This window comes from Nycticebus coucang, chromosome 10, assembly GCF_027406575.1.
Source record: "Nycticebus coucang isolate mNycCou1 chromosome 10, mNycCou1.pri, whole genome shotgun sequence".
In the NCBI taxonomy this organism is placed as follows: domain Eukaryota; kingdom Metazoa; phylum Chordata; class Mammalia; order Primates; family Lorisidae; genus Nycticebus; species Nycticebus coucang.
Genome location: NC_069789.1, coordinates 22,023,901 through 22,050,104, shown reverse-complemented (window position 1 = coordinate 22,050,104; position 26,204 = coordinate 22,023,901). Strand labels below are relative to the sequence as shown.

The 26,204-nt window shown below is 40.9% G+C and overlaps 1 protein-coding gene across 8 annotated transcripts in view; it reads left to right on the top strand.

Moving 5' to 3' along the window:
- Nucleotides 1-15,380: 15,380 nt before the first annotated feature.
- ERO1B (endoplasmic reticulum oxidoreductase 1 beta) overlaps nucleotides 15,381-26,204 on the top strand; it is a 68,246-nt gene continuing 57,422 nt past the window's right edge. For 7 of the 8 annotated variants that reach the window (XM_053604793.1, XM_053604795.1, XM_053604799.1 and 4 more), the window contains exons 1-2: nucleotides 15,386-15,741; nucleotides 24,849-24,968. In XM_053604793.1, the coding sequence (XP_053460768.1) occupies nucleotides 15,637-15,741; nucleotides 24,849-24,968 (225 nt within the window). In that variant the 5' untranslated portion in view covers nucleotides 15,386-15,636. Of the gene's footprint in view, nucleotides 15,742-24,848; nucleotides 24,969-26,204 lie in introns of all 8 variants that reach the window. The other variant, XM_053604791.1, reaches the window with a different exon arrangement.

The following is a 26,204-nucleotide window of genomic DNA, read 5'->3' as shown; positions in this document are numbered from 1 at the left end:
AAGTGATCCTCTTGCCTCAGGTTTTTTCTTTTTTTAGTAGAGATGGGGTCTCACTTTTGCTCAGGCTGTTCTCAAATTCGTGAGCTCAAGCTATCCACCCACCTCAGCCTCCCAGAGTGCTAGGATTACAGATGTGTGCCATCACGCCTGGCCTAATTACCATAATTTTTGATCAAATAAATTGTTACAAGCCATTATAGAATCTGGCTGTCGGCCGGGCATGGTGGCTCACACCTATAATCCTAGCACTCTGGGAGATCGAGGCAGGTGGATTGCCCTGAGCTCAGGAGTTCAAGACCAGCCTGAGCCAGAGTGAGACCCCGTCTCTACAAAAAAATGTCAGGCCTTGTGGCAGGTGCCTGTAGTACCAGCTACTTGGGAGGTTGAGGCAAGGGAATCGCTTGAGCCCAAGAATTGGAGGTTGCTGTGAGCTATGATGCCATGGCACTCTATCAAGGGCCACAAAGTGAGACTCGGTCTCAATAAAAATAAATAAATAAATATAAATTTAAAAAAAAAGAAAATTAAAATCTGGCTATCTAAAGCTAGGTGCAGTAGCTCATATCTGTAATCCCAGAACTTCAGGAAGCCGAGTTGGGAGGTTTGCTTGAGGTCAGGAATTTGAAACCAGCCTGGGCAACATTGCAAGACTCCATCTCAAAAAAACAAACAAACAAACAAACAAAACAGCCAAAAGTGTTATCCTGCAGCAATCCTAGCTACTAGGGAGACTGAGGTGAAAGGATCTCTTGAGTTCTGGAGCTTAAGCCTCAGTGAGCTATGATCTTGTCAATGTACTCTAGCCTGAGTGACAGAGGGAGATCTTGTCTCTTAAAAATAAATAAATAAAATAAAAATAGCATAAAATAAAATAAAATCTGGCAATATATAAACCTGCATTCAAGGCAGCATCAGGTACTAATAATAGTACCCAGCTTTCTGGCCTGGCCCAGCTCAGTACAACCATGGCCAGCATCAGATTTTGTTCAACTTAAAAAGAATAATAGTTCTTTTTTCTTTCCCATTTCCCCCTTTTTATTTTCACATAGAGAAAATATTTGCCTTCAGGATACAAAGTTTTTTTTATCTGGGTCCTGAAAGAGAGAGAGGCATTTTTATAAAATGAGCAAGAAATGAAAAAATTTTACATCATTACAAGGAGGTTCATTCGGCCTATCCTTCATTAAAGAACTATATAGCCTACTGAAGAGAAAGAACAGTCACAAGGACCTATAACCAGAACTAAAGGAACAATGAACAATCCATCCAGCACCAAATTACTGTCTACTAAATACCTATAAGGCTTGAAGAGCCAATGAGTTTCTTAACTATGTAACACATCAAGTAATATACTGCTATTTTGTATCATCTCTACCCTCATCATTCATATCCACATTTATACAATACACAGGCTTCAAAGTGAGCATAGGATACTGCTTACACAAGCAAGTAGAGAACAATTAGTGTATATCTTTCAAACTCTTCCCCTTTTGGCTGCCTTCCACATCAGGGAGACTATTGAGCACTGCGTTCAGATCTTAAGTATGGGCCACCTCGTCAGAGTTTGTTTCTCCATATGGATAACTGTGAAGACGAATCTTCCTCTCCATTTAATAAATACCGTAAAATGACGCCTTGTGTATTAGTGTTTTGGCCTGGGGCTAAGCATTCAGTTGTGATTAATTCAAACTCTGCCCCGCCTTCATGGAGGTTAAGGTTTTTGTTAATTGAGCTTACTTTTGCCATTCATTATCCAAAATACATTTATAGCCCTTGCCTTTTTTTTTCTTCCTTGAGATAGGTTTTTGCTTTGTTGCCCAGGTTGGAATACAGTGGCTATTCACAGGCACAATCATAGCACGCTACAGCCCCAAACACCTTGCTTTAAGCAATCCTCCTGCCTCAGCCTCCAGAGCAGCTAGGACTACATGTGTGCTTCTGCCCCAGCTTTTTTTTTTATTAAAATAGCCTTTGCCTTTTACTGTGAAGTTGGACCCTTTGAAGAAGCTTGGATGAACTAGGGAAGTTCAAGGAAAAGTACCTGAAAACAGCAAGGAGTCAGTGCCACCAAATATTATCTGCTATTTCATTTTACTCTTACAGCAGCCTTATAAGGCTTGAGGAAGGCAAGTATTATTATCCTCACTTTTCAGAGGAGGATATATAAAGAGAGGCTAGATGACGTGATTGAGGTCACTAAAAGCTACTTGGTAGTCCAAAAAAGGACTAGAATTTTGGTTTCCTACCAAACAGGTTACCAGTGGGAGCATTACTATTCTCTTCTCTTGTTGAGCAATATCTCCTTCCTAATTCCTCCAAAGGGCTCATCTTTACCTGAAAAGAAAACTTCTAGTACAACCCAATGAAAATTAAGCATTGTTGGGATCGGTGGTCCTTAAGATCTCTTCAGGCAGCTGTCAATCACTGCTTCAAGGGATCTTTTCCTGAGACTTCCCAAGTTCTGAAAGTCCGAACTTAAGGGCCATGTCCTAGAGACCTTTAAAACAGACAAGGGTTATGGGGGCAAGACATGATTGCAAGAGGGACTTTACCTAATAATTGCAATCAATGTAACCTGGCTTATTGTACCCTCAATGAATCCCCAACAATAAAAAAAAAACAAACAGACAAGGGCACAGAAATAATTAAAGAAATACCTCCATTTGAAAGTATTTGGTCATACACACGTAAGCACCTGCTCCATCTATCTTTTTCCCTAGCTCCCCAGCTAGTAGATACTAAGTGTCACCAGTATTTTTACAAATTTATTTCACAGATAAGGCAGCTATATTAACATACATTTAAATAAAAAATGTTTAAATGTACTACATTTTTGAAAGTATATCAAACTTATTTCATGTGTCTTTGTTCTCCATCCAGAGTTCATCCACGTGTATATAAACGCCATATGTATTTTTAATCATGATTCAAATTTTATTTTTTTAAAAAGTATATAAATAACAGTACCCTAATTGATATAAACACTTATTTTATCTACTTAAAACATTTAGGATTGACTGTAAGGAAATCAAAGACCATTGCTCCATATTTGAACCCTCGTCTGAAGGATGGGCATGGAGAAGAAAAGAGATGTGTACCAGAGTTTTGCATTTAGATATGGGAAGTACTTTGAGATGAGATTACATGTGGGAGTAGAACAAAAAAAAAATCTTTTGGGGAAGGAAAGGACTTATTTAAAACAAGTCTGAACTTAACTTTTTTTAAAAAAAAGGAAAAATTGCCTTGGCATCTGTAGCTCAGAGGCTAGGGCACAGGTCACAAACCCACACTAGGGCTGGTGGGTTTGAACCTGGCCCAGGCCTGCCAAACAATAAGAACTATAAAAGAAAAAATACCTGGGCATTGTCGAGGGCACCTGTAGTCCCAGCTACTTGGGAGGCTGAGGCAAGAGAATTGCTTAAGCCTAAGAGTTGGAGGTTGCTATGAGCTGTGACGCCACAGCACTCTACTAAGGGTGACATAATGAGACTCTGTCTCCAAAATAAGAAAAATGAAAACTTAATTTTTTGGGGAAAGATTAATTTAAATCAGCTGGGTGCGGTAGCTCACGTCTGTAATCCTAGTGCTCTGGAAGGCCAAGGCGGGTGGATAGCTTGAACTCATGAGTTTGAGACCAGCCTGAGTAAAAGTGAGATGCCTTTCTCTACTAAAAATAGAAAACCTGAGGCAAGAGGATCACTTGAGCCCAAGAGTTTCTGGTTGCTGTGAGCTATGATGCCACGGCACTCGGGGTGACAGCTTGAGACTCTGTCTCCAAAAAAAAAAAAAATTAATTTAAATCCTTACAACATAGCTTGGCACCCATAGCTCAGCAGTTAGGGTGCCAGCCACATAAACTGAGGCAGGCAGGTTCGAACCCAGCCCCAGCCTGCTAAACAACGACAACTGCAACAACAATAACCAAAAATAGCCGGGCATTGTAGCAGGCGCCTGTAGTCCCAGCTACTTGGGAGGCTAGGGCAATAGAATCACTTAAGCCCAAGAGTTAGAGGTTGCTGTGAGCTATGATGCCACTGTACTCTACAGAGGGTGACATAGTGAAACTCTTATCTCAAAAAAAAAAAAGAAAATAATAATGATAGTGATGGATGAGATACTTACGCTGGGATGGAAAGATCATCTTTAACATCTGAAAAATCCTAGTGTTGGCTTGGCGCCTGTAGCTCAGCGGATAGGGCGCCAGCCACATACACAAGAGCTGGCAGGTTTGAATCCAGCCCAGGCCTGCCAAACAACAACAACTACAACAAAAAAAATAGCTGGGCGTTGTGGTGGGTGCCTGTAGTCCCAGCTACTTGGGAGGCTGAGGCAGGACAATCGCTTGAGCCCAGGAGTTGGAGGTTTCTGTGAGCTGTGATGCCACAGCACTCTACCCAAGGTGACAGCTTGAGGCTCTGTCTCAAAACAAACAAACAAACAAACAAATATATATATATATATATACTGTAGACTAAACAGTAAGCATTTATTTTTTATAGTTCTGGAGGCTGGGGAGTTTAAGATTAAGGTGCCAGCAGATTTGGTGTCTGAGGAAGGCCCACTTCCTGGCTCATAGACTGCCATCTCCTCACTGTGTCTTCACAAGGTAGAAGAGATAAAGGAGCTCTCTGGAATCCCTTTTATAAACACTCTAATCCCGTTCACGAAGCCTTGACCTTCATGACCTAATCACCTCCCAAAGGCCCCATATGTAAATATTAGGGTAAGTACACTTTGGTGGGGACACAAACATTCAACCTATAGTAGTTATTGTATCTTAATTTTCTTTCATAATCTTTTTTATTAAAGCATAATTTTGTACACTGATGAATTTATGGAGTTCAATGTACTGCTTTTTAAATTATTTTTTATTAAATCATAAGTTCGTACATTGATGCCTTTATGGGGTTCAGGGTACAGCTTCGATATGCAATGTGAAGCACATACATTGAACTAAGTAACACATCTATCACAATTATGCTAATTTCTTAATAGTTTTGAAATGTACCATTGCATCATGCACATTAGGTGAGATTCCCCCCAAATACCCTCCCTCCTTCCATATCCTCCCTCCCCTCTCTCTCCTCTTCCTCTCTACTTTCTGGACTATAGTTATACATTCATATGAATGTATAGGTGATTATCTATTGATTTCATAGTAGTATTGAGTACATTGGATGCTTTTTTCCCCATTCTTGAGAGACTTTACTAAGAAGAATATGTTCCAGCTCCATCTAGGTAAACATAAAAGGTGTGAGGCCTCCATCCTTTTTATGGTTGCATAGTATTCCATGGTATACATATACCACAATTTGTTAATCCATTCATGAGTTGATGGGCACTTGGGCTATTTTCATGTCTTGGCTATTATGAATTGGGCTGCAATAAACATTCTGGTGCAAACGCCTTTGTTGTAAAATGATTTTTGATCATCTGGATATATACCTATATATATTGTATAGGAATTGCAGGATCGAACAGTAGGTCTACTTTTAGTTCCTTGAGTGTTCTCCAAACTTCTTTCCAAAAAGGTTGTATTAGCTTGCACTCCCACCAGCAGTGTAGAAGAGTCCCCTTCTCACCACATTCACGCCAGTAGTTTTGGGATTTTGTGATGTGGGCTAATCTTACTGGAGTTAGATGATATCTCAAAGTGGTTTTGATTTGCATTTCTCTGATGATTAAGAATGATGAGCATTTTTTCTTGTGTTTGTAGGCCATGCACCTGTCTTCATCAGAGAAGTTTCTGTTCAAGTCTCTAGCCCACAAAGAAATGGGGATTAGTTTGAATTCTCTATGGATTCGAGTTCTCAGACATTTGTCAGAAGCATAACCTTGCAAAAATCTCCCATTCTGAAGGCTGTCTGTTTGCTTTACTTACTGTGCTGTAAGTACAGTAAGTACTTACTGTACAAAAGCTTTTTAGTTTGATCAGATCCCAGTAATGTATTTTTGGTGTTGTTTCAATTGCCTGAGGCATCCTCCTCATAAAATATTCTCCCAGGCCAATTTCTTCACGTGTTTTCCCTGCACTGTCTTCTAGTATTTTTTTTTTTTTTGTGTTTTTTTTTTTTTTTGGCCGGGGCTGGGTTTGAACCTGCCACCTCCAGCATATGGGACTGGCACCCTACTCCTTGAGCCACAGGTGCCGCCCCTCTTCTAGTATTTTTATAGTTTAATGTCTTAAGTTTAAATCTTTTATCCGGTGAGAATCAACTTTCATAATCTTGATAGCGTTACAGGTACTTATCTCTAACTTAGCTCCAGGCACCTTAATAACTACAAGATTTAAAAGCTCACTTTCCTGGTTCATAATTTTGGTTAGAAGATTGAGTCAATAACCTCTAATGTTTAATAAGATATCTGGACACAAGTACTCATCAGTTGTTTCTTTTTCTCTTGAAAGTACATCCTGCAGATAGAATGAAGAGAAACTACTTCAGGCTAAATAATTTGATGCTTTGTTTTGTTTTAATCTACATGGTTAGAATTAATTACAGCGGATAAGGACTTTCCCATTTGGGACACAAACCTGTGAATAGAAAACTTTGTAAAACACTGATTTCACTAGGGGCGAGAGGAATGAATAGGCGGAGTTTAGGGAAACTACTCTGTATGATCCTATAGTGGTAGATACATGTTATTAAGCATGTGTCAAAACCCACAGAATGTATAATACAAAGAGTGAACCCTGATGTAAACCATGAACTTTGGTTGGTATTGATGTGTCAATGTTGGTTAATTGACTATAACAAGTACCGCCACTCTGGTGATGATGTTGACAGCGGGGAGGCAGTGTCTGCCTGTGTGTGTGTGTGTGTGTGTGTGTGTGTGTGTGTGTGTGTGTTTTGGGCTTACATGGGAACCCTTACTACTTTCCACTTAATTTTGCTGTGAGCCAATAGCTGCTCTAAAACATAAAGGCTATTCAAATTGATTTCACAAAACTTTCAGACATAAACATATGTTTTTAAATAAACATGTCTTGTTTTCAAAATGTGACTTTGTTACTAAAAATCTTACAGCCTTTTTTAATAAGGTAGTACCTTTTTATACGTGATAATTAAAAATAGTATAATGAAGTCATTTGATAAGAGGACCTTTTGTTTGTTTTTTTGAGACAGAGTCTCACTATGTCATCCTCAGTAGAGTGCTGTGGTGTCACAGCTCACAACAACCTCAAACTCTTGGGCTTAAGTGATTCTCTTGCCCCAGCCTCCCAGGTAGCTGGGACTATAGGTGCCCGCCACAGTGTGCATCTATTTTCTGTTGCAATTGTCATTGTGGTTCAGCTGGCCCAGGCCGGGTTCAAACCCAGCTCCCTTGGTGTATGTGGCTGGTGCCATAACCACTGTGCTATGGGCGCCAAGCCAAAAGGACCTTTTTGGCAAATTATTTTGTACAGTGAAGAATCACTCTAGCTGAGTTGCATGATAAATCCAGGAATTCCCTAAAGCACCACACATCAGAACATCAGATTTTAAAACATTATTAAAACAGAACCTGAAAATTGGAGAGAAGACACTTTCAAGATTATGAGGTAATATCTGAAATAATTGAACATTTTATCTGTTTTCTGATTGCTTTATAATCTGGTAGCAATCGCAAATCGGTGAAAATTTTCTAAGAAATAGCCAGATGCTTTCATTAGATAGCATAATAGAAGGTGAATCTCTGGAATCACGGGAGTAAGGCGAGGCCTATTTCATTCTCTGGGAACTAGCCAATCTCCTAAAATATAGTTTACAGTGGTGGCTCATCCTGCTCCTGTGGGTGACAACGAGAATTCCACTGGGATCCCAACTCTAAGAGGTATTAGGTAAGAGGCACTTTTAGTGCCTTGCAAGAGTACACGCTAAATCTTACCTGTTAGAAAAGAGCACAGGATTTAATGGTACATTCTAAACTCAAGATGGCCATCCTGCTCCAGTAGAAGGAGATGATCCTTGAAGAATGTATGAGAGAGCATCAAAAAAGTCCCTAAATAGTACAATGGAAATCACAGAAAATGGAAACCAGCAAGTAGGTGTTTCTTTTCAGGGCTTAATGGAATCCAAATCTGAGTCAAAAGGTTGGTAAGAGAGAATGATACACAGGCAGTCAGAATCCTGCCCACCCGAGGCTGCATGATAAAAACCAGACTCTCCTGGGGCAGTGAGGGAGGGAGATAGTCGGTAGTGGGGGTGGGTGAGGGGAGTGTGAGTATGACTCTCAGCACGAGTCAAGGACGCAGCAACTGATGGGAATCAATAAACACACTCCAGTGAGCTCAGGAAAAAGCATCTGAATTTGGAAAAACTAAACTTCCTGAGGGTCCCAAAGACTTGGGGTACAGATTGATAGGAGGGAAACTTAGTGCCAGCACAGAACTGTCCCACTGGCCCCCGTGAACAGCCAGCTGGCCATCAGCCTCTCTCTGTGCACCGTCACTCTCTCCATGACCTTGTTCCTTTCTGTTTTCTGTGATGTTCTTTTCCACATTGTAAGAACATTCACAGTGTTAGATCTCACTGTGATTTTCCACAGACCCTTGGTGGAGTGGAATGGAAAAGGAGAAGGAGGACGATGTAAGTAGCCCCAATGTGTAGGTGATTACATGCAACTTTGTGAATTTTTGTGAAGGCTTTTGCTTTATGGAGGTGGAAATTGGCAGGAATATGATTCTAGTTTTCCCAATTATTTAGATTTCCCCCACCACATCATATATTAACTTTTAGAATAGTACTGCAAGAGGATACCCGAGAAGGGTGAGGTCCAGGAGAATAGGTCTTCCCAAGGAGACCACAAGGATACACCTGCAGGGTCCTCTCCACGGTGACTCAGCTCTTGGGAATTTGTAGACTTAACTTCCTGGAACGTGGAAATTTCCACTTCTGTGAAATCCTGTAGTTCTGTGGGAGCTAAAACAGCATCTTCTGCTTGATTCAAACTGACCAATGAAAAAGGTACCTATGGGTTGGAACTTTTTGACCGGAGATAAAAAGGGAAAGACCAAGCCAGTTGGGGTGTGCATCCATTTCGAATTCTTCTATGCCGTAAGCTCCGGTGGCTAAAATAAAGCCCTTCCTCTTATAAACATGGTGTTTGGGTGCTCTTTCTCTCCAGTGGGCCTCATCTTCCTGCAACAGTACCATAATATGTTTGTTATATAAAAGATGGTTTTATCCAAACTACATATATCGCCATGTAAACTCCATTAGAAATGGAAATAATACCATTTAGAATATTTAGAAATGGATAACTAATTCAAATTTATCAGCTTTAATGCTGTTAAATGGAAAATACTTGAAAGTGTCACAGCTGAGTAAATATCAAAGAAAAAAAGGTATACTTTAGATAGAATAATAACAAATGGCAGGCTGGCCAAGTTCTTCGATTTAAAGTACTTTTAATCCAGATTACGTGTCAAGAGATGAGGGGAAGAAATCCCCTCAGTAAAATTCAGAAATCTGATCACCAGGCAAAATTTCCCTATAACTAAGTCACAGATGGAAATCCAGTTTCTTAAAAAAATTGCTGTGGTCAGTTGTTAACACACCAGTACTATCTACACAGTTGTTTAAATATGACAGATTGCCATGACTCAGCAGGTTCATTAATCACAATTCAGCTTGCTATTAGGAGAGAAAATTACTGGTGTTATTAAATTTCCACTCCATTAACTTGACTTTTATTTAGAGCCATTTATCAATGAATTCCTTCTTTATTAGAAGTCACAAGTTAACTAAGCTGTAAAGTCGTCAAAGAAACACAAATATTTGATGATATCCTGGAGATGTAAAAACTTAGTGCAATTTTGTTAATTCACAAAGTTTCTCAATCTATTCAAGACAACTCAAGCCCTTCCTTCAAAAACCATTAGCTATAGACATCTGAAGTAGTGCCTGGGGCAAACTCTTAAAATAATGGTTTCCAGTAATTGGCATCAACCAGTCTAAGGAGTCTGTTGCTCTCTCAATCTTTTTTATAGTCCCCAAGTATACCTCTGTTTAAGGAACTACAGAGTTTCACCATGTTGCCCTCGGCAGAATGCCATGGTGTCACACAGCTCGCAGCAACCTCCAACTCTTGGGCTTAAGTGATTCTCTTGCCTCAGCCTCCCAAGTAGCTGGGACTACAGGCACCCGCCACAATGCCCAGCTATTATTATTATTTTTTTTTTGGCCGGGGCTGGGTTTGAACCTACCACCTCCAGCATATGGGGCTGGCGCCCTTCTCTGTTGAGCCACAGGTGCTGCCCCGCCCCGCTGTTTTTTGTTGCAGTTGTCATTATTGTTTGGCAGGCCCAGGCCGGGTTTGAACCCCCCAGCCTTGGTGTATGTGGCTGGCGCCCTACCCACAGAACTACAGGTGGCGCCCTGTAAACTCTTGTCTTAATGGAAGACGGCCAGCTGTATTTTACTGCATTCTTCAGGAATATTCCTTTCCAACAAAGCTGCTTCCTAGCCCTCCATAGAAAATATTCAGTGGTGCCACATTCAGGGTTAGTCCGGAGTCAGATTATCTTCTACAAGAATCTGAGATCATAAACAATATTAACTTGTCAATCAACAAACGTTTATTGACTACTCTTCAGAGAAATATTAGCCACTAAAAAGAATCTAGTACAAAAAGACTGCTCTACAACTTTACACTCTAGATGAGCTATAACACACTAACACACAGGAATAGCTGACTCTATAGATGAGCTATAACACACTAACACACAGGAATAGCTGACTCTAATACAGAGCAGCAGACTGTTAGCACTAAATGAAAGTTTGGTACTTGTCTCCACAGGTAAATGAAGAAAGAGGAGAGGTTTGAGGAAAAGGAAAGAGAAGTTTGTGAATGTGCTGGCAAATGAAAAAGATGTCAGATTCTTTTCTTAACAAACCATTGTTCTATTGCTATTTAACTTCAATCTCCTAACTTCTATTGGAGGACATTCCATTAGGCCACCTCCTTTTGTACAAAAAAACAAAGAGCTCTTCCCTGTCCCTCTGATTACTGGCCTCTGACAGAAATACAGGATTTTATTCCCTAAAAGAGTGAGGAGGGTTTTTTTTTTAATTTTGAGACAGTCTCACTGTTACCCACCTCGGTAGAGTGCTGTGGTGTCATAGCTCACAGCAACCTCCAACTCCTGGGCTTAAGCAGTTTTCTTGCCTCAGCCTCCCAAGCAGCTGGGACTACAGGTGCCCGCCACAAAGCCCGGCTATTTTTTGTTGTAGTTGTCATGGTTGTTTAGCAGGCCCAGGTGGGTTCGAACCTGTCACCCTTGGTGTATATGGCTGGCACCATAATCACTGTGCTATGGGCTTCAAGCCAAGTGAGGAGGTTTTAAAGAGACAGCTTGTAATATGTTTTACCCTTTTTCAGACCGTTACTTATGTTACAGGTAGGAAATGCTATGGGATCTGAAAACTCATTCTAGACTACAGGGATGAGATAATTAGGCCATCTATAATGGGAAAGAAGAGAAGAGAAAGTGATAAGAAGGATGAAGGAATTATTCATATCTGATAGCAAAACAGAGTGAATCTGTAATAACTATAAATCTACTTTTGTACATGGTATCAACATGACTACATTTCTAATATGAATAAGATTATCTCTGACTTAAGCACATTTGATACTCTCCATGTGAAAAGGTGAAGCACCCTGAGGTCATCCATGGTTGATTCTGTTTGGCTCCATTTAGAATCACAGGAAATACAGTCAGGCTGGCCCTAGTGGAATGGCTATCTATGCTAAGGCTCTAGGTTAACCCCTTTCCGTAATCTAGCTTGACCAAATCAATTCTAAATGATCATTGTGCTGATTGACAAAGCTGGTACTGACTGTTCTCAGGTTAATAGGTCTAGGGGCTCCTAAAGTTCCATTCAAAAAATGTGGTCGGGGTGGCACCTGTGGCTCAAAGGAGCGGGGCACTGGCTCCATATGCCGGAGGTGGCGTGTTCAAACCCAGCCCTGGCCAAAAACTGCAAAAAAAAAAAAAAAAAAAAAAAAATGTGGTCAGTTTTTCTGTTCCTTAGTTCCAGGTAATTATATTTATGTAACCTGGGTGGTGTTAGTAACTCATAAATGACATAAGCAACAATAGTCCTACTATTGCTGTTTCTGGTCAACCAGCATCCTGATATGTGCTTTTTGTGGTGTACTGCAACCAGTATCTGTGATAATTTAATAAATGTGTGAATACAGGCAGAGGTAAAGACAATGAATTAGAATGGAGTACTCAATGAAAACATAACTTCCTGAAGGAAAGAAACATAAGTTGCTTCTGTCTCACCAGAAGCCTTTGGCCTCTACTAAAAATAGAAGGTAGCAGCACCTGCTATTTGTGCAACTACCTCCTGCCCATTCCCTGTAGACTGTGGGATACTGAATCAACGTGCTTGCTTCCTCTAAACTCTAGAAGGAATGTAAGTTTTGATAGGAGGGACAAAGAACTAAAAATGACTGGAATTGATCAGCACAAAGGTGATGCCCTGGAAGAGACTGTCCGTTAGTTTCTACTCCTTAGAGTCCTTCCTTGAATTCTGTCCTGATGGACTTGCTTTTTCAGAGGCATGGGTGGTGAAATCTTCCTCAGTAACATTTTTGCATTTACTATTCTTTTTTTTTTAATTAGCTAAATTGGATTTTTGTGTCTTAAAATCACAAAAGGGGCTTAGTAAAGTCAATTTTCCTCCTGTTTCAACTTCCAACCACATCCTTAGGGATGGGAAGATTCAACCTGAGCATCAACTGCAGAAAATCTCCAGTTGATTTTAGAAAAAGCAGAGGTAAACAGTCCAGGGAAAGAGAACAAAGAGGTATAATCCCCTCAAACCACTCATAACAATGAACATGAAAACAAATCTCAACAGACATCACTGTGAATGTATTTTAGTATACCCATGTCTCATGACAAACACCTGCTATGTCCAATTTCACTCTCCAAGAGAAACCCATTTTGGCCCTAGAAATTGTGTGTCAGGCTTGTGCGCTGACAAATAGAAGTATTGCTACCATTAGTTTCTGTATTAGGTAACTAAGAAGACAAGAGCTGACTCCAGCATCAGCCATAGATTCTGTTCTCTATATATCCAAGGCACTGGAGCAGTGATTTTCAACCAGTGTGCCATAAGAGAATCTTAGATATGCGACCAAATTTTTTTTTTTTTTCAGTTTTTGGTCGGGGCTGGGTTTGAACCCACCACCTCCGGCATCTGGGGCCAGCACCCTATTCCTTTGAGCCACAGGCGCCACCCTTATGCGACCAAAATTTTTAAAGATCATTAATTATTTTCAAAAAAATGTTCACAGCACAGTAAATATTCTTTTTTTTTTTTACTTTTTCTCAATCAACATAATTTAAGTGTGCCGTGGTAGTTTAACTATAGGTTCAAATGTGCTGTAAGGTAAAAAAAAAAAAAAGGTTGAAAAACACTACCTATAGAGCTACTTAGAGACTTTAGATTTTTTTTTTTGAGACAGAGTCTCAAGCTGTTGCCCTGGGTAGAGTGCTGTGGCATCACAGCTCACAGCAACCTCAAACTCCTGGGCTTAAGTGATTCTCTTGCCTCAGCCTCCCAAGTAGCTGGGACTACAGGTGTCTGCCACAATACTTGGACTTTTTTTTTTTTTTGGTTGTAGCTGTCATTGTTGTTTGGCAGGCCTGGGCTGGGTTCGAACACGCCAGCTCCAGTGTATGTGGCTGGCACCCTAGCCGCGGAGCCACAGGCGCCAAGCCGGGACTTGAGATTTTATAGTGAGAAGCTTATAACCCACATTTTCAAAAAGTTTTTTTGTTTTTAAGCTAAGGAAGATCTGGACATGTTTGGAGGCAGAAGGGAAAGAATTGCTAACAAAAAAAAAAAGAAAGGTGGCTTCATTGGCATGTGACCTGTGTTGTCACCCAGGGCCCTGCATTTGACTTTATGCTCTGCTACCAGTGTCTTGAAAGTTTTGAACCAGGCCCTGTATTTTCATTTTGCACTAGGCCCTGCAAATTACGTAGCAAGTCCTGAGGTACTGGGTATGTGATGTATCCAATTGATACATGTCAAAGTGCTCTGAAAGGTATAAAGCACTATCCGGTAGGCTGATTAATGCTCCTCCATTAATGTCCACATCCTAATTTCTGGAACTTGTTAATATGTTACCCTATATGGCAAAAGGGATATTTCAGATGTGATTAAATTAAGGATTTGGGGATGGGGAGATTATCCTGGATTATCTGGGTGGGCCAAGGTAATCACAAGGGTCCTTATTTGATGGCGGCAATAGAGTTAGGGACATAAAAAGAAGGCAGGTGACAAGAGAAGCAGAGGAAGTAAAGGAGCTGTGACCATGTGATGCAAGGTCATAAACCAAGGAATGCAGGTGGTCTCTAGAAGCTGGAAAAGGCAAGGAAACATATTGTCCTCTAGAGCCTCCAGAAGGAATGCAGCCCTGCAGATTCGTTTTTGATTTCTGCCCTCTAGAACTATAAAATAATGTTTGTTTTATTATAAGCCACTCAATTTATGGTAAATTGTGATAGCAGTTATAAGAAACTAATATACATCACATAATGTAAGATGATCTATTTTTATTTTTGTATAAATCAAGACTATCAATAAAACTGATAGCAGTTATCATTTACTGAGCACTTCCTAGGTGTGAGACAGTATCCTAAACTTTCTGTATATAATCTTAAGTAATCTTAGAGCAATATTTGAGGTGGGAATTAAGTCCACATAACTAGAGTGTTTTATAACTGCGTCCAATCTATGTCACTCCAAGCTTTTCTGTGCATTTATCCCCACTCTCATATTTCATCATAAACTTTTGAATTTGTCTTCGTGATTTAAAATGCACTATATTTGCACGTGTCAACATAGGAGTGGGGGCAGGAAGAGGAAGGAGATGACATCCATACATGGGGTGCATAAAATGAAAGAGGAGCCGAAGCCATCTATACATATTGCAGGTTACAGGAGTTGCGAAGCTACAGAAAAGTGAATGAGACTCAGCAAGCGCTCAGGTCGCAAGCCAAAGATTCCACATCGTTGGTTCCTAACTTGAGTTTGTACTGGGCAAAATCCTGGAGCCTGAGGCGTCCCGGAGCCACACGCGCTGGGGGACCGCAGGGACCAACGCGGAGTTGACTAGCCGCGTTTCCCGGGAAACGCCCGGGGGAGAGGCGACAGCTGGCCAAGTCCAGGAAGAGGGCGCCCTGCTCCCGCGCCCGCACCTCCTGGTGTTTTGGAGGCCCGCGTGGTCCCGCCTCATTGGCCGCCGTGAGCCCCGGGAGGCGGAGCGTCCTCCTCAGTTGTAGTTCCCAGGATTGCTCGGCCGCCGGCTCCCCCTTCCGACCACGGCGCGCAGGCCGCGGCCAGGGACCACAACTCCCACAAGGCTCCGCGCTCGGGGCGTGGCCGCAGAGCGGTGGAGGCTGGGGGCGGGGCCGCCTGGGGGATGCAGCGGGGGCGCTCGGCTTTCCGGCTTCACTCACAGCTGCCCGGCGTCGGGCGGAGAATTGCTCTGCCTCAGGACCGGCGTGCAGACCTCTGACCCTGGAGTCACTGGGCGGCCAGGAACCGTTCCCTTAGGTCGTCGCCTGGGCCGCCCGCCGTTCCCCGCCCCCGTGGGCCCCGGCCGGCCGCTGCTGTGGGAGAGGTCAGCATGAGCCGGGGGGTCCTCCGGGCCGGCGCCGGGCAGGGGGCGGCGGCGGCCGCGTTGCAGCTGCTGGTCACGCTGAGCTTGCTCCCGAGCGTCGTCGAGGGCCAGGTAAGCCCGTGTGATGGCGGGTCCCGGCCGAACGCCCTGTAGCCGCTGCGAACGGGCAGCGGCTGTGGCGCGGAGGGAGGCCAGGCCAGGTCGGGCCGGAGCCGAGGGCATTTCTGACCAGCGGAAAATCTGGGGGGCAGAGACCTGCCGGTCGGTCAACCGCAGGAAACGCCTGCGAGCCGCCGGCGGTGAGCGGGGATGGCGACACTCGGGGCAGTGGCAGTCAAAAGAGGAAGATGGTGACGGTCCCCGGAGCTGTTTTTGTTTTTATCTTTCGGTTGTTTTAAGCGGCTGGGAGTGTGGCAGAGACGGGACAGGGATGAAAACCCCAGAGGTTTCGGGAGAAGAGCACAGGTAGAGATGGTGACAGCCTTCCCTTCGAGAGTTAACGAGGGAGGGAGGCTGAGAGTAGGTGGCATGCTTAACAGACCCCCAGGTCCCCGAGGCCCCCCAGAGCGGAGTGGGCTTGGGGCGGGGGTAAGACTTAACTTCCTTGAACTTCTGGACTAGAGATCCCTGGGCTTTTGCCCTTGCTCAAGACGGCTTCATTTTTACCCAGCTGTGCGGTGTCTGTGAGCCCGGGGACAGACGGGGGTCTAAATCTAGCCTCGTGGCTACTGGATGGAGGCCCTGTCAGTAGCGAGGTGCCGGCTGGAGAGTGTGGGGGTGTCCCTGAGAAGCGAATATGACAGAAGTGTTTTCAGTGTGCTGGAAATCGGAGGTTTAGCTTACCAGAGCCTTTGCCTTAAGAGAGGTGTTTACTTCTTTTCTATCAGTTGAATTTGAGAATTTGAATAGATTGCCAGGTGCTGCTGTGTCTTGCCTGCACCTGCTGCAAACTGCTAAGAGTCACACACACACAAAGTGTCTCAGGTGGCCTGATAATGAGGGGAGATGTCATTTGAAGCAATTCTCATCTAAGAAAAACTGAAGGTAACTGTGAGTGTAACCTCATAAACATGTTTTTTTCTGAATTTATTGAGACACTTATTTTATGATTTTATGGTGCCCAATGCTAAATCCCAGAAGGCTTGAATATTCCATTAGTAACCATATTTGAATATTTTTAAAATAATGATTTGGTAAAAGTAAAAGGGCAAAACTTTTGGTACTGGGGAACATAATTAAATGCAGATTTTCTGGTCCTACCTCCAGCTGTACTGATTGAGTGGATCTGGGATGTGAACCAGGAATCAGCATTTTAAATACATCTTGAAAGTCAGTAACTGCAATGCAGTTATCCTGTGGACTACCTCTTGGACCCCGCTTGGAAAACACTGAAATAAATAGTGGAAGTATGGGCAGACTTAACTAAAAGTAAATTGGCCAAATTGTCTTTGGCAAAATTATTTTCTAGTTACTAGTTGGTTGTTTGTCTTTGAGTGGAATTTACATTTAGATATTTTTTCTTAAATGAGATTTTTCATTTTCTATATAGCATATATTGTGTACTTTATCATCAGCCTAGAAGCTTAATTTTAGATTTCTTCATCTACCACTAATTATGGGTAATTAATGTTTTATAATTACACCTGTACTTTTAATTTCATTATATTCAAATGAATATATATTGTTGAAGTGCTAAAGATTTGTGCATATTCAAAGTAGCATTGTGCCAGACAGTCTTCAAAAATGAATTTATTTGGTGAGCTGTTTTCAGCAGTACTTTTGATCATGTTTTAGATAGTACATTATCAGATTTTATTCATACAGCTTTTAGAAGTGGGATCATTGAGGTACTGAAGTTCAGAGAGCTTAAATGACTTGATTGAGTGACTAGAGACTTAATATGGCCTCCTTCTGGTCTATATGGTATATTGGTATATTTGCCTCTCTGTAGTATAAAAAAGCAGGATACCAGGAAAAACAAAAGTTAAACTCAGCCAGTTCTTTCACTTCTTCCATACACTAAATTGGTAGAAAAACAGTAAAGGTAAAGAATTATAGGAAATCAAAGTCAATTAATGAGCTATTGATTTTAAATATATCTCCTTGCAATAAAAGCAGAAAAATATTATGGAGCAGAAAAATATTATGTAGCACATAAAATGATATGCATTTCTGTGTCTCATGCCCCATTTTCTTACAAATGAAATGCAAATATGCTTTGTGAAGCATGTTTGGTGAAGCACTGGGAACCTACAGGCATAGTGCATACAAGTGATGTAACAATTTTCCCATAAAAAAGTAATTTTAGTCACAGATATATAGTAAATTCTTGTAAATACATTTATGAGGTGGCAAGAAATCAAGGAATACACAAAGCCCCCCACCCCCAACAACGAAAAGCAAGACTTAGGACTCTAATAGCGCCGTACCAGTCCATTACCCTGAGGTTTTCTCCCAAACACTAAAGACCTTATGCTTCTGCTTTGACACCTGCATGGGGAAGGTGGGTGTGGGCAAGAAATTATGTCTATATCTACCCAACGAGAGGAAACTAATAGGAGATGTCACCATAAAGCCTGAGCTCCAAAGAGCTACATCCCCAATGTAAGGGTAAGTGAGAAATAAATCCCACTTCGAGTAAGGGGAATGTAAAGAAACTGGTAGGAGGCTCAGCGCCTGTAGCTCAAGCAACTAGGGTGCCAGCCACATACACCAGAGCTGGCAGGTTTGAATCCAGCCCGGGCCTGCCAAACAACAATGACAACTACAACCAAAAAATAGCTGGGCGTTGTGGCAGACACCTGTGGTCCCAGCTACTTGGGAGGCTGAGGCAAGAGAATCACTTAAGTCCAGGAGTTGGAGGTTGCTGTGAGCTGTGACACTACAGCACTCTACCCAGGGTGACAACTTGAGGCTCTGTCTCAAAAAAAAAAAAAAAAAAGGAAAGAAAGAAACTTGGTGGGAGAGTGAGGGAAAAATAAACTCTCTTGAGAATTTGTAACCCATAAACCAGCCCTTACACAGGTTTGCAAGCCAAATTCATGCTACTTGTTCTAGGAAAATTTAATTTATAGCAGTTCCAGATTTGTATGTTCTAGGCTACTGGTAAAAGCAAATATCCCTTCCCTCTGAAGGAATTTTTTTTTTTTCTGTAGAGACAGAGTCTCACTTTATGGCCCTCGGTAGAGTGCCGTGGCCTCACACAGCTCACAGCAACCTCCAACTCCTGGGCTTAAGCGATTTCTCTTGCCTCAGCCTCCCGAGCAGCTGGGACTACAGGCGCCTGCCACAACGCCCGGCTATTTTTTGGTTGCAGTTTGGCCGGGGCTGGGTTTGAACCCACCACCCTCGGCATATGGGGCCGGCGCCCTACTCACTGAGCCACAGGCGCCGCCACTAATTCTACTGTTTTAAGGTTCTCTTTTGACCCACATGATCCTTCTGCCTCTGCCTTATTTTTTTCTGTTCCTTCTTTAGGAAAAGTATTTAAAATAATTGTATTTATTTTATTTTTCCTATTTTGGTTCTTTTCTGTCTTCAGCCTATTCCAATCAGACTTTTTCCCCTACCACTCCGCCTCTCTGAAACTGTTCTTGTTGAGGTTACTCATGTCCCCTTTGTTGCTAAGGCCAATGGTTAGTTCTTAAACCTCAGCTTTACCGATTGCCAGCATTTTCCTCCAGCTTATTATTTACTTTCCTTGAAACATTTTCTTTTGACACCCATGATGCTAAACTACTTTGCTTTTCTTATCTGTTGGTCTTTCTCAGTATTCTTAGTTCATCCTCTGCCCTTGAACCTCAGGATTCAATTTTGTTCTTTTTCCTCTCTCTTTATCGGTTATCTCATCTAGTCTTCTAGACTGGGATTCTCAGCTCTAAATCCATATATCCGACTTTTTTCCAACCATTTCCACTTTGGTGATTATTAGGTATCAGGAACCACATTTTTGATCTGCTTTTCCCCTTATACACATGCTTCACCCAAATGAGTCTCCTTGTTGGTTTCTCAAACATAGCAAATTCATTCTTGCCTCAGGCCTTTGTACTAGCTGACAGAGGAATGAGCAGCACAGAACTTGAGATTGGCATCTGAAGTGGGGGTGTCTTAGGAAACTTAAGAGTCTGTCTGCACTAACTCTGGATTGTTACTGTCAGAATAGAAATGTTGAACACCCAGTTGGTCTCTGGAAGTTGGAGAATTGGTTGGTGTGATTTTAAAACATCCCAGATTCAATAAAAGCTAAAGTGGTCTTCTAGGGCGGCACCTGTAGCTCAGTGGGTAGGGTGCCAGCCCCATATACCGAGGGTGGTAGGTTTGAATCCGGCCCCAGCCAGACTGCGACAAAAAATAGCCGGGCGTTGTGGTGGGCGCCTGTAGTCCCAACTACTCAGGAGGCTGAGGCAAGAGAATCGCCTAAGCCCAAGAGCTGGAGGGTGCTGTGAACTGTGACGCCACAGCATTCTACCGAGGCAACGCAGTGAGACTTTGTTTCAAAAAAATAAATAAATAAAAGTAAAATAAAGTGGTCTTCTAATTCTTGCCTATTAGCATAGTCCTCCTTGTTCCTAAAAAACATTAGGCAAAATTACTGCCTCAGGGTCTTTGTACCTAATCTTCCCAATGTCTGGGATGCTTTCCCTCCAGATACCCATATTTCTCCTTTTTCTCCTTCAAGGTTTGCCAGAATTTCAGTGAGACCTTCTATACCTGTCCCATTTTAAATGGTAGCAGCCCCAATTCTGCATTCTGTTTCCATTTCCTACTGTTTTTCCATATGTAATATCACTTTATTACCATCTGATGCTATACTTTGTTTATTCATTCCCCCCCTTTCTTCCTGTGAGAACATAAACTCTTTGAAGGAAGAAATTTTTGTTTCTTTTTTTTCTTCTAATTCTACATTTCCAGCACTTAAAACAGTACAAAGCTCATGTTAGACCTCAATAAATATGTTGAATGAATGAATAAATGAATGAATTCATAATTGAAATCTAAAGAGCCAACAGGATAATAAATATTAGAGAGAACTTAAGATACGTGGAGAATAGACTAAGAATGTCTAATATCTCTAATTGGAGTTCTAGAAGAATATGGTAGAATAAGAAAGAAGCAGTACTGATTTCTATAGATCGGGATGAAAAATAATTCAGTAGGCTCAGCACCTGTAGAACAGTGGTCATGGTGCCAGCCACATGCACCAAGGGTAGCAAGTTTGAACTCGGCCTGGGCCAGCTAAACGACAATGACAACTACAACCAAAAAATAGTCAGATGTTGTGGTGGGCGACTGTAGTCCCAGTTATTTGAGAGGCTGAGGCAAGAGGATCACTGAAGCCCAGGAGTTGGAGGTTGCTGTGAGCTGTGATGCCATGGCACCCTACACAGGGCAACAGCTTGAGGCTCTGTCTCAAAAAAAATAATAAATAAATAAATATATATATATATGGATTGTATTAATTTTCCATTACCCCTATAGAGTATAACAAATTGCCACAAATTTAGTGACTTAAAACAACATAAATTTATTATCTTGTTGTTCTGAGTATCAGAAATCTGAAAGTGGTTTTTACGGCATTAAAATCAAGGCATCAGCAAAGATGCATTTTCTCTGGAGTCTTTTTCTAAGCTTCTAGAGCTTTTCATGATCTTTTGCTTGTGATCTCTTCCTTCCTCTTCAAAGCCAGCAGTATACCATCTTTCAGTCTCTCTCTCTGACATTCTTATCTCCCTCTTATAAGTGACTTTTAACTATTAATAGATTAGTCCCACTTGAATAATCCAGTATTGTCATCCCATCTCAAGATCATTTAACCACACCTCCAGGTCCCTTTAGCCATGTAAAAATAATATACAATAGAACCTCTTTAGTTGACCACCTGCCTGCATTGACCATTTCCTTAAGGTGACTTAATTTTCATAGACCAGACATGCACCACATGTACTCAGTGGAAGTTCCATATGTTGCCCACCTCTGTATGTTGACCTGTTTGTTACAGTCCCCGTGGGTGGCCAACTCTGCTGTATTTCTAGGTTTCAGGAATTAGGGCATGGACATCTTTAGGGGAGGAGCAGTTATTTTTTGTGGTATATAGGGCAACAATAGAGTGAATAAATTGTGATATTTTACATCTTGTAACACTTAAAACTAGGAAAATGAATGAACTACTGCAGACTTCATCATCACAGATAATACCAAAATAAAGTGTTAGCCAAAGAAGAATGTTATGAAAGACTTCACACTTTCGATTCCATTAATATTAAAGTTCAAGAATAGGGGGGAAAACTCTTTAAGTATATTGTTTAAGGATGCATTACAAAGAAAAGTAAAATAAGTAACAAATATAAGATTTGTTTTTACTTCTACGAAGAAGAAGGTAGATGTAACTAAGGAGAAATTTAAAGGATACTGGCAATATATTTTTAAAATGGTGATACACTGATTTTTGTCTTAGTAAAAGTAACGTTTAAAAGTTAAAAATATGCACATAGCAATTTTGTGTACCTTAACCCATCTCATACCACAATTAAAATATTTTATTATTATTATTATTTTTTTTTGAGACAGAGTCTCACTATGTCGCCCTTGGTAGACTGCCGTGGCATGACAGCTCACAGCAACCTCAAACTCTTGGGCTTAAGTGATTCTCTTGCCTTAGCCTCCCAAGTAGCTGGACTATAGGTACCTACCGCAACGCCTGGCTATTTTTTGGTTGCAGTTGTCATTGTTGTGTAGCAGGCCCCAGCCGGGCTCGAACCCGCCAGCCTCAGTGTATGTGGCTGGCACCCTACTCACTGAACTATGGGTGCCAAACCACAATTAAAATATTTTAAAGTAATAAAGTATTGCGGTTTATAAACTAAAAGTCAGCACTTTAAAAAAAATTCATAATAAAGAGGAAGGAATTGCTCTTTTAAATTATTGTACTTTTAAAGCTTAGAAAGATTTTTGGTTTTTGTCTTTTATTCCCTTTTGTTATTTAGAGAACTAGAATTTGAAGTCTTGCAAGTAGTGAGAGCAATAGAATGAAATTGAGGAGTTAGTGAAGGGATTCTGGTAAGTGGCAGCAAAGCATGTAGAATTCCAGAGCTAAAATTCTTGTTAATGATCCCTTCTTTATCTCAAGATAATGTAGCTCTAACTCTGTGTTGGGAGGGAGTTTGAGAACATATTTATACTCCTGGGGAGAAAGAAGAAGAAAGAAATGGCTGGCAAGGACTGGTTACCTTTTTCTGATCATCATTTTCATATATTCCTCCTATGGACTACATGAATAACTTTTAACAGGCTGAGTCCCATTTTTGTTTTTAATCGAAAAGTTCATTTGGGGTAGCTGAAACTTCATATGTAATTGCAAGAAATAATACAGAGACATCCCGTGTACTGCTTTGTCTTTATCACAAGGTGTGACATCTTATGAACATACACAGTATTGTAACTAGGATATTGACATTTATGGAATCTGTTGATCTTACTCAGATTCTCCCAGTTTTATTTCATTTGTGTGTGTACGTATTAGTTCTGTACAGTCTTATAACATGTAAATTCATGTATTCACCACCAGAGTTAAGATACTGTACAGTTTCATCATCAGAAGAATCTTGGTTGCCCTTTTGTAATTACACAACCTACATCCTTCCCATCACACTCTCCCATTCCAGCTCCAGTCTCCTATCCCAGTCCCTAATGACTGGCAACCAATAATCAGTTTTCCATTTCTAAAATTTTTTCATTAAAAAAAATTCTGTATTGGCTCAGTGCCCATAGCACAGTGGTTATGGTGCCAGCTGCATACACCAAGGCTGGTGGGTTCAAATCCAGCCTGGGCCAGCTAAACAACAGTGACAACTGCAATAAAAAATAGCCAGGCATGCTATGTGAGAGGCAAGAGATCACTTACGCCCAAGAGTTTGAGGTTGCTGTGAGCTGTGATGCCACAGTACTCTACCGAGGGCGACATAGTGAAACTCTTTCTAAAAAAAGAACAAAAAGTTCTATAAATGAAATTATATAGTATGTAACCTTTTGGGATTGGCTGTTTTCACTCAGACTAATTCCTGGAACATAAAAGTCAATGAGTCCCATTCTAATTTAGCAGAGGAGTGTTTTATGAAATTTTTGGACTCTGAATTCACTTTGTATATACCAATTTCTCTTCTTGGATTAATGTATACTTTGAGTATTAGATAAAAGCAAGGATTTAAAAGTCTGATTTGGGAATCATTTCTACTTTAGAAAAATTATTTTAGGGTAGTGCCTATGGTTCAGTGAGTAGGGCAACCAGCCCCATATACTGAGGGTGGTAGATTCAAACCTGGCCTTGGCCAAACTGCAACAAAAAAATAGCTGGGCGTTGTGGCAGGTGCCTGAGGCAAGAGAATCGCCTAAGCCCAAGAACTGGAGGTTGCTGTGACCTGTGATGTCACGGCACTGTACTGAGGGCAGCAAAGTGAGACTTTTGTCTCTAAAAAAAGAAAAATTAGTTTAAGGTTGCTAAATCTTAATTTTCTTCTGTGTGATATGAAGATAATACCTTATTCATACAATACTATTTTAAAGTGTATCTGAGATAACATAAAAATCTTAGCATCATGCCTGTCACATAAATGTTCAATAAATGACAGCCTAAAGCAGTGTTTTTCAACCCTTTTTTTGTTTGTTTGTTGTTTCATAACACACTTGGACATATAAACTTCTGCGGCACCCTTAAATTATGTTGATGTAAAAAAAGAAATATACTTACTGTACTTGAAACTTCTTTCAAAGATAATTTAATGATATTTAAAAATTTTCACAGCACACCAGTTGAAAATGACTGGCCTAAAGAAATGGTATGAAAGATATGGGTACTATGGCAATATTATTAGAGTTTGTGGCTTCTGGGTTGGTTTGAGAAGAAATTGCTTTAATATTCTGTTATCTACTTGGAATTCCACTATATTTAAGCCGAGGAAAGAATTTAATATTTTTCTTTTTGAACACTAAACAAAAAAGTTCAGTTTTTCAGAATAGGTATATCTAATCTTTCTATAATATTTCTTATTTCATTTAAATGTTAAAAGTGACTGCTTTAATGTTATATATCTTAATCAGCAAATACTTGGCTAACTTGAATGAATAAATTATCTTTTTATCTAATAGTATAGATTTGTTAAGGTTGAAACATCAGTAATTTACATATTTTAAATTATATATATATGCACACACACACATTCTAGGTTGCTGGAGTTCTGGATGATTGCTTGTGTGATATTGACAGCATCGATAACTTCAATACCTTCAAAATCTTCCCCAAAATAAAAAAATTGCAAGAGCGAGACTATTTCCGTTATTACAAGGTAAGGTTATAATTTTTTATTCTGTTGATACCAAAGATTTCTATATAGCTATCTACAGATGTGACTTTCATGACTCTTTTGAAAACCCATTTCAGCTTCTCTTAGCACAGTATGTATACATGTATCTTTTATCATTTGAATGTATTAAGTATTGTAATGAAAATCTGTCAGTCTTTTTAAACACTGAGAATGTGAACTCCCTTCCTACATTAGGAGAACTCCTCAGTGGATTTTGAGACAGAGACTGTCTCTGTAATAGAAGCCCAAAATGCCTTGTGATGTAGGTGCTGCCATCTAAACACACCAGGCTTTGAGTTGTGTCAATGGCAGTGTGCTAGCATTGTTGGCAGTACAAACTACCATAGCAGCAGATGTTTGTTGAGTAGCTCTTTGGGAGGGCTGGCAAATCAGGCTGAGGCTACAAGTAGAATACCACCTGTAGTAGCAAAATTGGTTCTTTTTTTTTTTTTTTTTTTTTGTAGAGACAGAGTCTCACTGTACCGCCCTCGGGTAGAGTGCCGTGGCGTCACACGGCTCACAGCAACCTCTTAACTCTTGGGCTTACGCGATTCTCTTGCCTCAGCCTCCCGAGCAGCTGGGACTACAGGCGCCCGCCACAACGCCCGGCTATTTTTTGGTTGCAGTTTGGCCGGGGCTGGGTTTGAACCCGCCACCCTCGGCATATGGGGCTGGCGCCCTACTCACTGAGCCACAGGCGCCGCCCCGCAAAATTGGTTCTTAAATCTAAATCTAGTAATCGTCTACTCTAGACCTTTACAAGATGATCACTGATTGTTTAGAGGTAGCACTAGTCTTTAAATATGATCATAAGGCAATATTCAAAATAACATTTCAAATATTAGGACATCTTAAAAGCTGTTTTGCCTGTGTTCTTGCTGTCAGGATTCGGCTGGTTTATAATTTCGTTGATTTTAACTTTTACTTCTAAAAATTGAGCATAATTTTCTTTTATCCTGATTCTGTATTGGCTATCTTAGCTCTTTAAAAAAAATTTGCAGAGAAAAAAAATCCAGTATCTTAACAGTTCTAAGTTGTGCAGAAAGATAACAATTTAGAGAATTAAAGATTTGGGAACCTATCCCCTTTGCCCAAGAATATTCAAAAAAGGTGAATGTAATTTAAAAAAAAAGTGAATGTTTCTTCTCTATTCAGTATCCTTTAGGAATACATATTTGATGAATTTCTTTCAAAGAATAATCTTACACCTAAACTACT